General features: G+C 36.9%; 1 protein-coding gene across 2 annotated transcripts in view; it reads left to right on the top strand.

Moving 5' to 3' along the window:
* The window catches only part of XRCC5 (X-ray repair cross complementing 5), a 49,150-nt gene that overhangs the window by 27,561 nt on the left and 7,975 nt on the right, over positions 1–13,614 (top strand). For both annotated transcript variants that reach the window (XM_054277547.1, XM_054277546.1), the window contains exons 15-18: positions 3,268–3,358; positions 4,817–4,886; positions 12,147–12,256; positions 12,746–12,842. In XM_054277547.1, the coding sequence (XP_054133522.1) occupies positions 3,268–3,358; positions 4,817–4,886; positions 12,147–12,256; positions 12,746–12,842 (368 nt within the window). The remainder of the gene's footprint in view (positions 1–3,267; positions 3,359–4,816; positions 4,887–12,146; positions 12,257–12,745; positions 12,843–13,614) is intronic.

Genomic DNA, 13,614 nt, shown 5'->3' with positions numbered 1-13,614 from the left:
AGGTGTTTTGAGCTCTTGCTTAGCTCAGTCTTTTCCTCTGGGTTGGGTGGAGCCTCCTCAGCATCTTCTCTTTGGGAAGACATGACCCAGGACACCTCACTTTGCTGCTTGAGACCAGTGACCACATTACTCTCTACAGACTGGGAAACACCTGGCTTTTTTGTTGTTATTGATGATTTCAGTATATTCCTGTTGCCTTGGTGTGTCTGTGAATTCATACTGATTCAATTCTCTTTTCCTTACTCCATGCCCCAGTTTCTCTGGGTTTATGTACGTGTACATTTATATGTATATCTTAAAAAGTGGTAGAGCCATTTTAGAAATAAAAGGCATAAAATTGGGCTCAAACAAGCTAGAGAGAGAATTTAAACAAAAAGCAGTGACCCATTACTGTTAGTTGCTTTAAAGGATATCTTCCCAAAAGCATCTGATGAGCAAGAAGGAAATCTATTTTGTTTAAAAACTGATTTCCTTTAGAGGGGTGATAAAAGTAGCTGTAAAAGTAATTTAGATAGAAATTCATGTTGGGCATTAAAATGATTTTTTTTCTTAAAAAGCTGTAAAGGAAGTGAAAGAATACAGACTCAACTATGCAAAGAAGAATGAATGATAGTTAAGATTTTTTATTTAAATTGCAGAAAAATGGTATTGCTGCAGTAATGAACGGGACTGGTAGTATTTTATTATTGCTACAACAACAGTCTTAACTGTGTTTTTCTTCTGTGTTTGGAGAAAAGCTGAGATGATAGAATTTATTCACTGGATAGAGAAAAGTACATCTCTGCAACAGTGATTAAGGAAAATATTAAATAACAGAGGCACTTGCACAGGTTGCCCAGAGAGGTTGTGGGTGCCCCTTGCTGGCAGCGGTGAAGGCCAGGCTGGGTGGGGCTTTGGGCAGCCTGGTTTGCTGGGAGGTGTCCCTGCCCATGCCAGGGGTGTAGGAGGTGGGTGATCTTTAAGGTTCCTTCCAACCCAAACCATTCTGTGATTCTGAATGCTATGGCTCTATGAGATTCAACTTATTAATACTAAGATGTAGGTTGCACTTGGGTATTTGGAAAAAGTTGTTTATAAGATGTCTTGACCATTGTTTTTGTTTTCTGAAACTGATTTGTATCTCCTGTCATCATATTGACCAGATTCTTGTTTGTTAATTTTTAAGGTCTAATGGGACTAAATCAGCATAATTGTAGGCATGATATCTTAATAGAGATTTCAGTATTCATTTGTATCACTTTTGCTTTAGATCTGTGTAGTTTAAAAAAAAATTCCAGTAATATAGAAAACATTTTACTTTTTCCTTCTTAGGTTGGCTGTGGAGAGGCTGTTATCTCATCCAGCTTTGTAGGATGTGAAAGGCTTCTATATTAATGTAGAAGTGGGTGTTTTAAATTAATCTTGTATTTTATTAATTTTTCTCAAATAGTAATTGCACGTTTTGCAGTTTAAAAATACTGCTAATCAGTGCATATTCTAAATGTCAGATCCTTGGCTGGTATAAATGGCTATGGATTCATTAGTTTCTGCTGTGCTGCACTGATTAATGACAACTGTAGATTTGGTCCAAGGCTGTTAAATGCAGCATCATCATTTATTTTCTCCTTCCTCCAATCCCAAAGCATTTTGAATCAGTAAAAATAATGCAGGAAGAAAAAGAAGAAAATTGATTGCCATATACTTTTGGAGGAAAATATTCTAGAAGAGAATTTTTGTTGTTCTTTACACCTTTCATCAGACCATGTTAATATACAAGATTTTTTGGTTCCCGTGGAGCTTCTAAACTCTCTGGTATTTATAAGTATCAGTTTCTCCTTTTACAGAGAGACACACTGGATGTTCAAAACAATCAAGCAACTTGTTCAAGGTTAGTCAGAAAGTCAGCAGAGTTGAGAATGAAGCAAAGGTATCCTATCCTTGTCCTTAGGCATAGCTAAAGTCATCATTTCTCCCAGAGTGATAAGTAAGGTTATGCTGAATGACAGGAGTTGCTGAGGAGAAGGGATTTCATTTTGGTAGCGACAAAATTAAGGGCAGAGAAGATTGCTGAAACAAAATGAGATAGACAATGATTGTAAAGTAGGGGAGGAGTGTGCTATAGAAGGCAAAAAGGAAGACTCCACAAGTTCTGTGTAATAGTAGATTGCTTCTGTAACGTGCAATGCAGTTTTTGCAATCAGTTCTAATCTTGCACAATGAAAAGCGGCTCCTAGTCCAGGATCTCTGGCTTTGTCCCTACATCATCAAGCAGTTTCCTCTTTTCAAAGTAGTAGAATTTTTCAGAAAAACTTGTTAGTTTGTTTTGGGATTCCTTGAACACAAATTCTGCCCTTTGGGTTGCTCAGTAGCTTTCAGTCATTCTTAAGTGGAAATCAATTCATCTGTGTCAGTAGCCTGACAGCATCTGATTTTCTTCCCCTTTTGTGATTATCTGGATTTTCCTCTGTTGCTGAGATATGCTTTAAAGTGTAGCATGTTACGTGTGAGAATTAAGTTCCTAGTTTGAATGTACACCTTCCTCTATGTTACCTCTAAGGACAAAGCAAGAATGTAGCCCAAAATCACAATTAGCTTTTAAAAATAAAAATAGTCTTTTGAAAGCATTTTGAGATGTAGCTTAAAATGTCCTAAGATAGTTCTGATCTGCTTAACTGAGTTTGTCTAGCAGGTTTTTACAAATACAAGGTGGAAGTTTACAGAGCTCTCATATGCTGATGGAGAATAGTGGTCATTAAACTCAAAAGCCACTGTGTAAACAGGTTTGTATTAGCTGTAAATTCCAAGACAGGCTCTAGCAGGTAGTGATTGAACAGTAAATTAATGTCTTATTAAAATGGTAAATTTTCACTGGCATTTCATGTTTAGAAAAAAAATCTAGTGAAAATCCCAAATGTCATGTTACATACTGTAAATTATCAAGGCTAGCTCAACACAGAGATTCCAAATAGTGTTTGGAGATATTCTGTATTTAGAAAGATGAAGAAGGTCTGTATAAGGAAATTCACCCCTGAAATAAGCAGTAATAATCTCATACCTTCAACAAGTGATGCCTTTGCTGTATGTGAAGATGAAGTTTGATTTCTGTTTCTTCTCTCTAGTTTGTGCAGCCCAAGGGACAAATAAGGCATGGTAAAGTGTTGATTTTGGAACAGTTATGTAATGAAGTTTAGTTCAGTGTATATTTCATTAATTTATTGACTCCCTAGTTAGAAGGCAAGACAATCATCTTCAAGTGTTTATATTCATTTTTGTCCTTCTCATTTGCAGTGAAGATGAACCCAGCCTTAAGAAACCAAAAATTGAAGATGAGGAAGAGGGCTTTAGCCTTATGAAACTTGCTGAAGGCAATATCACCTCTGTAAGCATGTTTTTACGAATCTGATTATCAAAGGAGAAGATTAATTCTCTAAGTCTATTGTAGTGAATATCCAGAATTCCTGATAAAAGGAGAGTTTCTAGCTGAAACGTGACTGAAATACTGTCTACTTGTACATTTGAGACTCTGCTAGAGATAGAAGTGAAGACAACTTTCTCTGCCCTTAGGCATGTGTTAACACAAGTTTCCATCAGTTGTGGATATTTTAGGACAAAATTCTCTCCTGGTGTTTAGAAGTCTAAAAGAAAAGCCTGAGGATCTGAAGAAAACAAAATTGGAGCTCAGTGGTTGAATTTTGTTCTTGCTGTGTTTCATATCTTCTACAACATAGAAGTTGCCTCTGTGTATTTAATCAAAAGTATTGCTGTGATTTTAGACATTGTTCTCTGCATTAATTGGGGGTCTAAATCACAAATTTGGTTTCATCTTGCCTCTAGATCTAACTTATAAATTATGGCTTAGATGAAACCTATATCATAACTGTGCACCTTCCTTTATTTGATGTTTTCCTATTTAAATTTTCCCATTTGATGTTTCCCACATAAAAAAATAGTTAATATTGAGCTAACTTCTCTTGTTTTCAAATGTGCTGTTCTTTAAGGTTAATTTTGAAAAAAAGCATTATTGATACTTATAAAAATATTTGATATCTAAAAAGATTTCAGTGTTCTGCACTTCTAATACAATTTTCTGGTATTTCCTGAAAAGTGCCATTGCTAGATCTTAAAGAAATACAGTGAGGCCAAGCAAACTTATTGCAAAGTCCATGAATTATTCTGGCAGCAAAGCATAAAAAAAAAGTAGGGGAATTATGATTGCTGATAGGAAATTTTAAGCAATGTAGGGTTGTTGGTTTTTTTCCCCTCAAGTTAATGCATCCATTTTTCAGTGTTTATTTATATTTGACCTGGTTTTAGTTCCTTTGAAAGATTTCTGCATTTACATGCCCATTTAGAGCTTTGGCTTTAAGATGTCAGACTCTGCCAGAAAGCCTAGATTATTTAAGTGCAAGCTTTTAATTTTGAGGTCCTATTGGAGTGGCACGCCACTGATTCTGTACCCACGTGCCTGGGAGCTCACACTCCTCACTAAGCACCTGGTGAGATTAGGGAGGTCTAAGAGGGCTGTGCTGCAAAAGATCTCAAAGCTGAACTAACAGATAACCTGAATTGTTGTGCTTCTGTCCTCCCAGCAGCAGAGAAGTGGCCAGCTTGTAACAGTGCAGCAGAGTGAGTTCATCTTGCTCATGTCACAGCCAGCCTTTGCCAGGAGTACTGTGCATTAACACACTTTATAAGACTTGCATTTTTGAGTCTGAATGCAGAGAAGTACACAGTTTCTGTTTTTATATTAAAAAGAAATGTAAAGATTCTTGTTGCCTGACAAGAAGAGAGAGATGGATATTGGAAGACAATTGAATTGGTTTTGTACTTTTTGTAGGTAGGCAGTGTTAACCCAGCAGAAGATTTCCGAATTCTGGTGAGGAAGAAAAATGCTGACTTCAAAGATGGTAAATGACTTTTGTCTATCTTAATTATATTAGTAGCAACTTCAGAATTCAGTAAATGCAATCCATTTGACTAAACATAAGTTTCTAGTACAATGTGAGTTGGTCTGGAATTTAGCTTGTAGTGCCACTCAGCCAAGGAAGGTGTTGTTTGTAATTCCCATGTTAGTACTTGCCTTCCCCAATTAAAAGTCTCAGGTAGCTGTGTTTGGGTAAGAAGGCACTAGACACCTACACTGAGGCACCTGAGCTACCCCTCAGGTGTTTCTAACAGAACACCCCTTGGTATTCCCTGACTGCCTCATTCAGAATGAGCCTCAGCTTCTCATTCCCAGGGTCTTTCTGGCCTGAAGTGGAGAGCTATTGGGTGTGCACAATGTGAGAAACCTGTCTTGTGTTCCATGAAGAAAAAAAGAGACTGTCATGCCTGAGACTTAAATCTTCACATGCAAAGGTCATTTCTTACTGCTTGTGAGTGAAAGAAAGCACAGGTGAATTCAGAGTGGAATAAGCAGGTAGTATTTGTAATCTGAAAGTTTAGAGGAGGCTCTGTGTGCACGGACTCATCTCAGAGAAGAACAACAACACAAGGCACAAGTCAAACATTGTCTTGCATGGCCTAAGTCTGAAAATGCCATGAAATTATCATTGGTCTGTATGATATTTACCTCCTGGAGTAGCTATGCAGAGGTATATGTAATCCAAAGGTGTCTTAAGAAGAATGTACAAGATGGACAGGGCCCTGTATCTCATAAAGGGTGATTTGAAGGTTGTGGCAGGGTAAACTTGATCTGCCAAATAGCCATTAATGTCACATTCCATTTTTCAAAGAAAGATCTGCAGAGGTGGTTGAGTGAGGTACTGGGTATTTCAACAAGACCTTTGGTCCTTTTGGATGTAGTTGCAGGAGTGTGTTTATCAGTATATTGAGTTGTGATACAGCCTGTTAAAGCCTGCATAGCTATTTCTCTCCAGAATTTCCAGACCTGTAAGCCAGCTAGCTAGCTTTTTTGCATGTATTTTTCATTAGACTCAGAAGAAATTATTTATTGAAAAAATATTTGGAGTTTTGTTCTTATATCTCAGCTATATTAATATGCAGTAAAAAAAAAAGCATTGTGCAATACATTAGAATACAGAAACTGTGGAACAGTTGACTACTTTGTTACGGTGATAAATTTCATGTAGGAAAGCTTTAAGGCAGAAATAACTATAGTGATTATCGTTGAAGATGGTTTAACTAGAAAGAATGCTTAAATATGTCCACTTGGTAGCTGTGCTGCAGATAACTGCAGTACATGGTTGGAAGGTTCTGAAATTTTGAGCAATTTGCTTTTATTCTTTGTGATCTGCTCTGTAATGATAAGGTGTAGTTAAACAGAATGTAGTGCAGTCACCCATTTAAAGGAGAGAGAGAAGCCACTATAAATAAAAACATACTTTGCATATTATCTTTTTTCTTTTAGGTAATCCTTTTTGTGCTTCAGAGCCTTTTAGGTGGCTTAACACATTGAACATTGCAGGCATGTTTTTAATGGCTTGCTATATTGCACTTGGTTATGTAAATAGTAAATTCTGCCTTAAAACTATTCAGTGGTTCTAAGGGGTTTTTTGGTATAATTTTGTCATTTAATGATGAAATTTTTTTTCCCTCTGCTAGAACATAAGAAATGTAAAATTTCTTTGCAGAAAAGGATAATCTGTGGGATTCAAACACTTATTTGTAAAAAGGGTAGCATTTTATGTGTCAGGATGCAGACAGAACTGCTAAGTTGCATTCTGTTTTTCTTTCTTGTATTAAAAAAAACATCTGCTACAGTCTTCCTAACTGAATAGAGCTTACATTCACCTTTTAAAATAACAGCAGTCCTTTCATTGGGAGGAGAAAGACCTTTCAACTGTTTGATTGGAGGTGGGTTGTTTTTTAGTAGATAGAGAAGTTGTAGCAGTAGGAAGAGTTGTACTTTAAATAGTGACACTACAGTTGCTTTTTAATTCAGCTGCAGGTTAATGGCACACCCACACCAAAATTATAAAGGTAGCAGTACCAGAGCATGGCAAGGTGATTATTTTTCTTTTTCTTCTGAAACAGCTTGCAGGAAGTCCTGATGGTATATTTATCACTGAAAATAGGTACCAGTATATTTCCTGCAGTGCCCTCACTGGGATGCATTAATCAGGGTTTGTACCTTTCATAGCAGAAGTCTTAAGTGGAAGCTAGTCCGTATCTGATGCTGTGTGACATCTTTGCCACTAATGCCTAAATAATATCTGCAGAAAATCAAAGATTTTCAGATTGATAAGGGTCTTAGAGACAGGTTTTCTGGACTGGCAGCTCAATTCCTGGAACAATAATCAACTTTGGATTTACCTGAAAACTGTGTCCTTTATTAGTAGGGAGCTGCTTAAGGGTTACATGGTGAGATTTGTTTGATGGTTTCAGCTTACTGGTTAATGCTGATGCTCATGTAACTAGAAATGTGTTCCCCTCTAGAAATCCTTTCTTATTTGCATTCATGGCCAGAGAGATGTCATGTTATGCAGGTCTTATTTTGAGCAAGTCACAAGTGTAGAGTCATCACAAAGAGATGTCCCCTGATAACAGCTTCTGACGTTTTTGTCAATGACTGCACATAAAATAGATTAGTTTACCTGAGTAGAATCTAATTGTTGCTCCCAAGTGTGTACAATGAGTTTCTTCACTGCTGTGGCTTCAGAAAATGCAGTCAGTGCTTGCCATCTTTATAATGGCAAAGGAGTAGCCATGTAGTGCCAATTCATCCTCCTATTTGGAGGTGTCCATCCATGTCTGCATCTCAGGAGACAGATCATGTCTGATGTGTTATGTTGTATTTTTGTAGGCTTCTATATAAGATAGAATCAGGGGAGTAGAAAAAGGTATTGACACATGCACAGTATTTTCTTTGATTTGTAAATTTTCTGTGTGAGTCTATAGGCCACATTTCATTGCATCTTACAGTACTCCTGTCTGAGAACGTGATGTCGAAAAAGCTTTTCTTTATTTGCTGAGTTTCAGCTGGGAGAGAAATCTGCATGTCCAGAGACGAATTGCACTAAGCTCTCATTTCTATATTTTAGTAAATTAGTTAATATTTTTTCCTAGGCATTTCTAGAAAAATATAGCTGAAGGAATCAGTAACTGAATGTGAACAAGGATGATATTTTATTGCAAGATTTTCTGTAGAAATAAGTATAGGTAATTACCTTTCTGGAGCTAAGATAGTTTTTTAAAAAGCTAATACTTCATGTAATTCTTTGTTGGCAGGTTTTTGCAGTTTGTTTGCATTTTTATCTTACTGGATGTTTTTGTATATTTCAGAGACTATTCGTGCTCTACTGCTAGGCAGGGCAGATGCAATGAGTGGTTTGATGAAAATGATTCAGTCATTAGAAGGGTTTTTGCAAACCAAATACTTGAGTATATAGAATCACTTTGAAGTTTTCTGTATATCTGCTTCACAGAGAAGATGAAGCCAGGTTTGTCTTTGAAGGGCATAGTGATTGGGCGAGATTCAAAGCTCTGTGTTGCAACAAACAGAATATGAATTAGATATTATGGGGAAAAAGATAATAAAGATCACAATGGTGAGGCTCACATAGAAAAAGGGACCCATGAGAATTGGAGACTCTCCATCTTTGGAGTTACACGGAACTCAAGTCTGTGGAGCACTGAGGCACCTGTTCCACAGTGCACCCTGGTTTTAGCAGGGATTTGGGTCATATGTCCTTCAGATATCCAGCCTCAATCATTCTGACCCATACTCAGAGGACATTTAGAGACACCATTTCAAAACTGAACAGCCCCTCATAGGATACTGGATTAGTTCAACAGCCAGCAGCTCTTGGTCTTAAAATTCTTATTTCTGGGCTTAAAGATGAAGGAGGTCCTTAAAAATCAGTTCAGTTTTCAGTTCAGAATTTCTTTCTTCGTTTCAGTTCTAGAAAGATTTTATAGAGTATTTTTTAAATTAATGATCAGGTGATTTAACTGATTTGTCAGTTTAAGCACTGTCCATGAATACAAATCATTACCACCAGCAGCACATAAATCAGAAGATTAACAACAGGAGTCTTTTTTCTAAAGGAAGAAATTTTTTAACCTGATTTATTTTTTGGGGGGATGGGGGAAGGGGAATCCCCAAGGAATCAAGCTTGGACTGTAATAATGGACAGTTTTGGCTATTATTATTGTGTAATCTGATTGGTATAGTAATCAAGACCAAGAGCTGAACTGAACAAACATGAAAATATAACTGCACTTCTGTAGTGTAGCTGTTCAGAGATAACAAGTGAATATAATTGTTCATGGCATATTTCACAAAAAATGACAGCACTAGTGAATGTATTTTGGAGTAGCAAATGTATCTAAATGCCAGAGGGGAAGGGATTAAATTCTGCTAGAACTAAAAGATCTATTCTGGGATTTTTTTTTCCCCTGCAGTTCTCTAACCCTTAATAACTATATTTGTTATCTAACCAGTCAGGTACAGTAGAAAGAGGGAAGAGGAGATAAAAGTTTCTTGGGATGTTCTGCAGAGTGTGGTGGTTATTAGGAGTGCTGGAAATTCCAGTTAATGCGAAATGTAGAAGTCTGTTGTTTGTTCTCTTCCTTAAATGTGTGTGGAGTGAGGGAAGTTGGGAAAGGAGAAAAAAGTTACAATTACACAGGAGTGGGTGAATGGGCTGTCAGTTTGTAACCCAAGGGCCTACTCCTCAAAACATCAATGCCTCAGATTTGTCTGGGACGCATCAGAGTTAATGCTTATCACAGCTTAGTTAAAAAGACAGCTTTATGCAGAACACGCTTTGCTCCAAAAACAGGGACGTCTATTTTTGCTGCATCCAGACCCAAAGATTCAGACTAATGAAAAGGCAGCAGGAAATCAATGAAGGGCTCAGATTAGAAGTCTAAAGAAACAGCAACCACTTCAAGAATTTCCTGCTATAATCCTTATCTTCTGTCTTTAATATTACTTTTGGTCCCCTGAAATAATTTGGTAATCTAATCAGAACATAAGGATTTTTGTCTATTTTAGATTCACCCATCATTGGCCTATCATTTAAGGGAAACCCAATGGACAAAATCAAGTTTTTAGCCAAGCTACTTCAGGATGTTAGAGAAATGTGACTTTAAATACTCTTGCCATGTAACCTGTTTGCTGCCTATATTATGGACTTGGTTCCTGGTAAAACATTGCAGGTTTCCTTTGGTTCCTTACAACAGATTTCAAAAGGAGGCATCTCGTAGTCAGTAGCAAGAAAGTCTTTTCTTCTGATGGCTGCCAGGGCAATCAAATGGAAAGGGATTTAAAAAAAAATTAAATGCAAAAGAAGTAGTAGAGTGTCTGATAGTTTCAAACAGTATGCTGGAATCTTTCTGACAATGAAGACTTTTATTGCACCCTTATAGTGCCTGGGGTTTTAATTTAACACATCAATGAGAAGACAGTGTTTAAAAAAAACACCACCACCACTGAAAACACCAGCAGGACTTGCTTTTATTAGTGCAATTCATAAGAAATTAGAACATTTAATGAGAAAATCATTAACCATGAAAAAAATGGACTGACTTAACTTGGGAAGCTTAAGTAGTTAGACTTCAATTTAGTTTGTCAGCTACTGGTGAAATAAATAGAGAGTGAGCTGATTACCTCTGGCACAGTAGGCACTTTAGGACACTTTCTTGTGCTGTAACTGCTGTTGGGCACAACCATTATCTGCCTCCTTTTCTAGAAACTGTCAAAACCTAGTGGGAGAATATCAAACATGCCTTGTTTCACACTATGCAGAGATATTGTCCTTCAGATTCAGTTCAATTAGGCATTTTATAGAAAATTATGTAACAGCTGGTGCTGTGCATACTCGCAAAAACAGAGAGGAACACAGTACTTAAACAATGTCTCCTTCTTAGTGTGCTTCTTGTTTCTTCCACCACTCTGGCAGGTGATTTTCTTTGTTGATGCTTCCATAGCTGAGATTCTTGAAGTCATGTCTATGCCCATAACATCTGGAGCTGGGAAGGGCTATAAATCAGGGGAAAGGCTCTGCTAATCCACTGACTGGTCTTTAACAGTACAAGAACAGGGCAGGCAGATGCTGGAAAGCTTTCCGCTTTGCTCAGAAAGCTTTCCTGAATCTTCTTCCTCAATGGCAGCAACACTGGTAATCTCCCTTGATAGACATCCTCTTTTAAGAATTCTGAGAATTTGTTCATTTTTTCAGTTGTTAAAACTTAACCCCTTTACCAAAGGCTGATTTAACTGCTGGTGTGTGTTTCAAAAGATCCTGTTTTATTGTTTGTTCTTAACCCAAGCCTTGGCTCTTGTTTTGAGAGGCAGGATGCTATCAACTCCCTATTCATTCTTTTCACAATGCTTCTGAGTTTATAGATCACTATTGTATTCTCCTCATGCTTGTTTTTTTCCTGGCTGAGGTGTTTTGTCAGAGGGTAAAACTGGACAGTTCCTTAACTGTAAGTAAACATGAAGAGAAAGTAAATTACTAAAAACTAGCAGAAATTAATTGGGATTTGCAGAGCTCTTGGGTGGCATTTTCTCTTGTCTGTTTGCTGTGGTTTACATCTACCTACATTTAGGAGCTCAACAGTAAGGGTAAAACTGGTGTTCCCCTTCTTGTTGGTACAGGTCTCACTATTTAACTCTGCTTCTTTCTGTCAGGCATGCACAGTTTATAATCTCTATAATCATAAACCTCTTTGCTCTGATGAAAAATTATTAAACTACCTGTACAAGAGACAAGACATACCCTGATGTCAATAACAGCAAGGTCTTTTAACTGCAGTCACCCTACACCTGTTGGTTTGACATTATTACACCTTTCTCATAAATTTAATGCTTTCATTGAAATATGCATTGATTGCAAAGGATGCTTAGGGGATACGCTTGTGTTGTAGAACATTAACCTCCCTAAGCTTTAGGATTCCAAATTTTTATCAAACAAGTTAGGCCTCTGCTTTTTTTCATGGCCTTCAGGGAGAAGTATGCCTTGGACATGCTTGAGGTTCTTCCTAATATATCTGGCTTTTCCAGAGAGGCTGAAATTATTGTCACTAGCTTATATAACAATTATCAACTTGCATGGCTTGAGGCAGTGTGGGTATGATTAACTATTTAGGTGCCTGTGGAGTAGAAAAAGAGAGATGTAAAAGAAAAGTTGGGGTTTTTTCCTTGAAAGTGTGCATTCTTTTGTTTATTTATCACTTTATTTCTCCTTGTCTTCCAGTGAGTCAGCAGTTGAAAAACCGCATTGATCAGTTCTTGGAAAACAAAGGTTCCCAGTACTACATGAAAGGGATCGACTGTATCAGAGCTTTTAGAGAGGAGGCCATGAAGGTAATGTCAATGTATGAATACACAAATACCTCTTTCAAATTAGAGGCATGATGGGCCTGTTTGCTTGATAATTTATTGCTGCAGCAAAAACAATTTAAATATGTTTCAAATTTTAGAAATAGAGTTGCATTTTTTGGGGTTTTTATTGTTTTTATACTGGAATGGGGACTAGCCTCTCTGGTATTACTTGCTGTTGTTTGTTTTTATTTAAACATAGAACTGAAGGCCTATGACCTGATGCTTGTGCTAGTTAAAAGTACAGTCCTACAATTTTCTTCTTCCATAAAGCTAGTTACAAGCAAGTCTTTCTAGTTTTCTGAGAGGTGCTTTTTGTGGCTCACCATTCCTTAGAACTCACTTATTCAGTTTTAATAGAAATAAAACCCACATTCTATAGAGACTTTTGTGTTCACCATGTTAAATGACTTCAACAAGAATTAAGCTTGCTTTAATAGTTTTTGCTTACAGTTACTGTTACATTTTTTTCAGCTGTCCAAGGTGCAGTGCTTTAATGACTTTCTGCAGGCACTGAAATCAAAGTTGGAAGATAAAGCCTTATCTGATTTCTGGGAGATCATGGTACAAGGTAAGATGGCATTAAAAAAAACCTAGGCAAAGCTGTATTGCATTTACCCATTAAGTAAGAAAAGTTCATTAGCAGTGGGGCACTTAACCCCACTGCAGCATTTTGATATGCTTCATTCCTGCAGCTAGTTAAAAAAAAAAAAACTTTCATGTTGCAGCTTCCTTTCCTTTTCTGCACTAATAGTTTTATATCAGCATTATTCATAATGCATTGCCAAGTCTTGTTGAAATGGTAAATTAATTGTAGAAGAAGAGACAAATTAAATGTTATGGGGTAAGGAGAAGAAGACACAATTTCAGCTGAATCTCAGAATAAATGGAAAAAACTCATGCAGTAGAGCTATAAAAAGATTCTTGCAGTTTAAGCTTCCAAAAAGTCACAGATAGCGTTGAAATGTGTCACTGATCATTTTGTATTTAAGTAACCTGAAGGACAGAATATGTGGTAGTATGACATCTACCTATGATTAAACTGGGAGATACAAGGCAGTGCCATTCTAAAAGACATTCAAAGATTACACAAGTGATAAATAAAGGAACATTTTCACAAATAGAAAATGTAGCGGACTAAAAAAAAATCTTTTACATCATAGTCTTGTTTTTAATTGGAACCAATGCTAAGGAAATCTGTTAAATGCCCAGCTGTATCTCTTAAGGATGCATGCTATAAAATGCAGCGATGTGATTTTGTGTAATACCATTCAAAGTGATGAACTCCAGACATGCTGTAATGTCTGCTTTGTCCAGCTTTGAATTACAGGATGGGAATTTGC

This window comes from Melozone crissalis, unplaced genomic scaffold (genome assembly GCF_028551555.1).
Source record: "Melozone crissalis strain CALT ecotype California unplaced genomic scaffold, PUWL_Pcris_2 ptg000023l_1, whole genome shotgun sequence".
NCBI lineage: Eukaryota > Metazoa > Chordata > Aves > Passeriformes > Passerellidae > Melozone > Melozone crissalis.
This window is presented reverse-complemented; position numbering and strand designations above follow the sequence as displayed.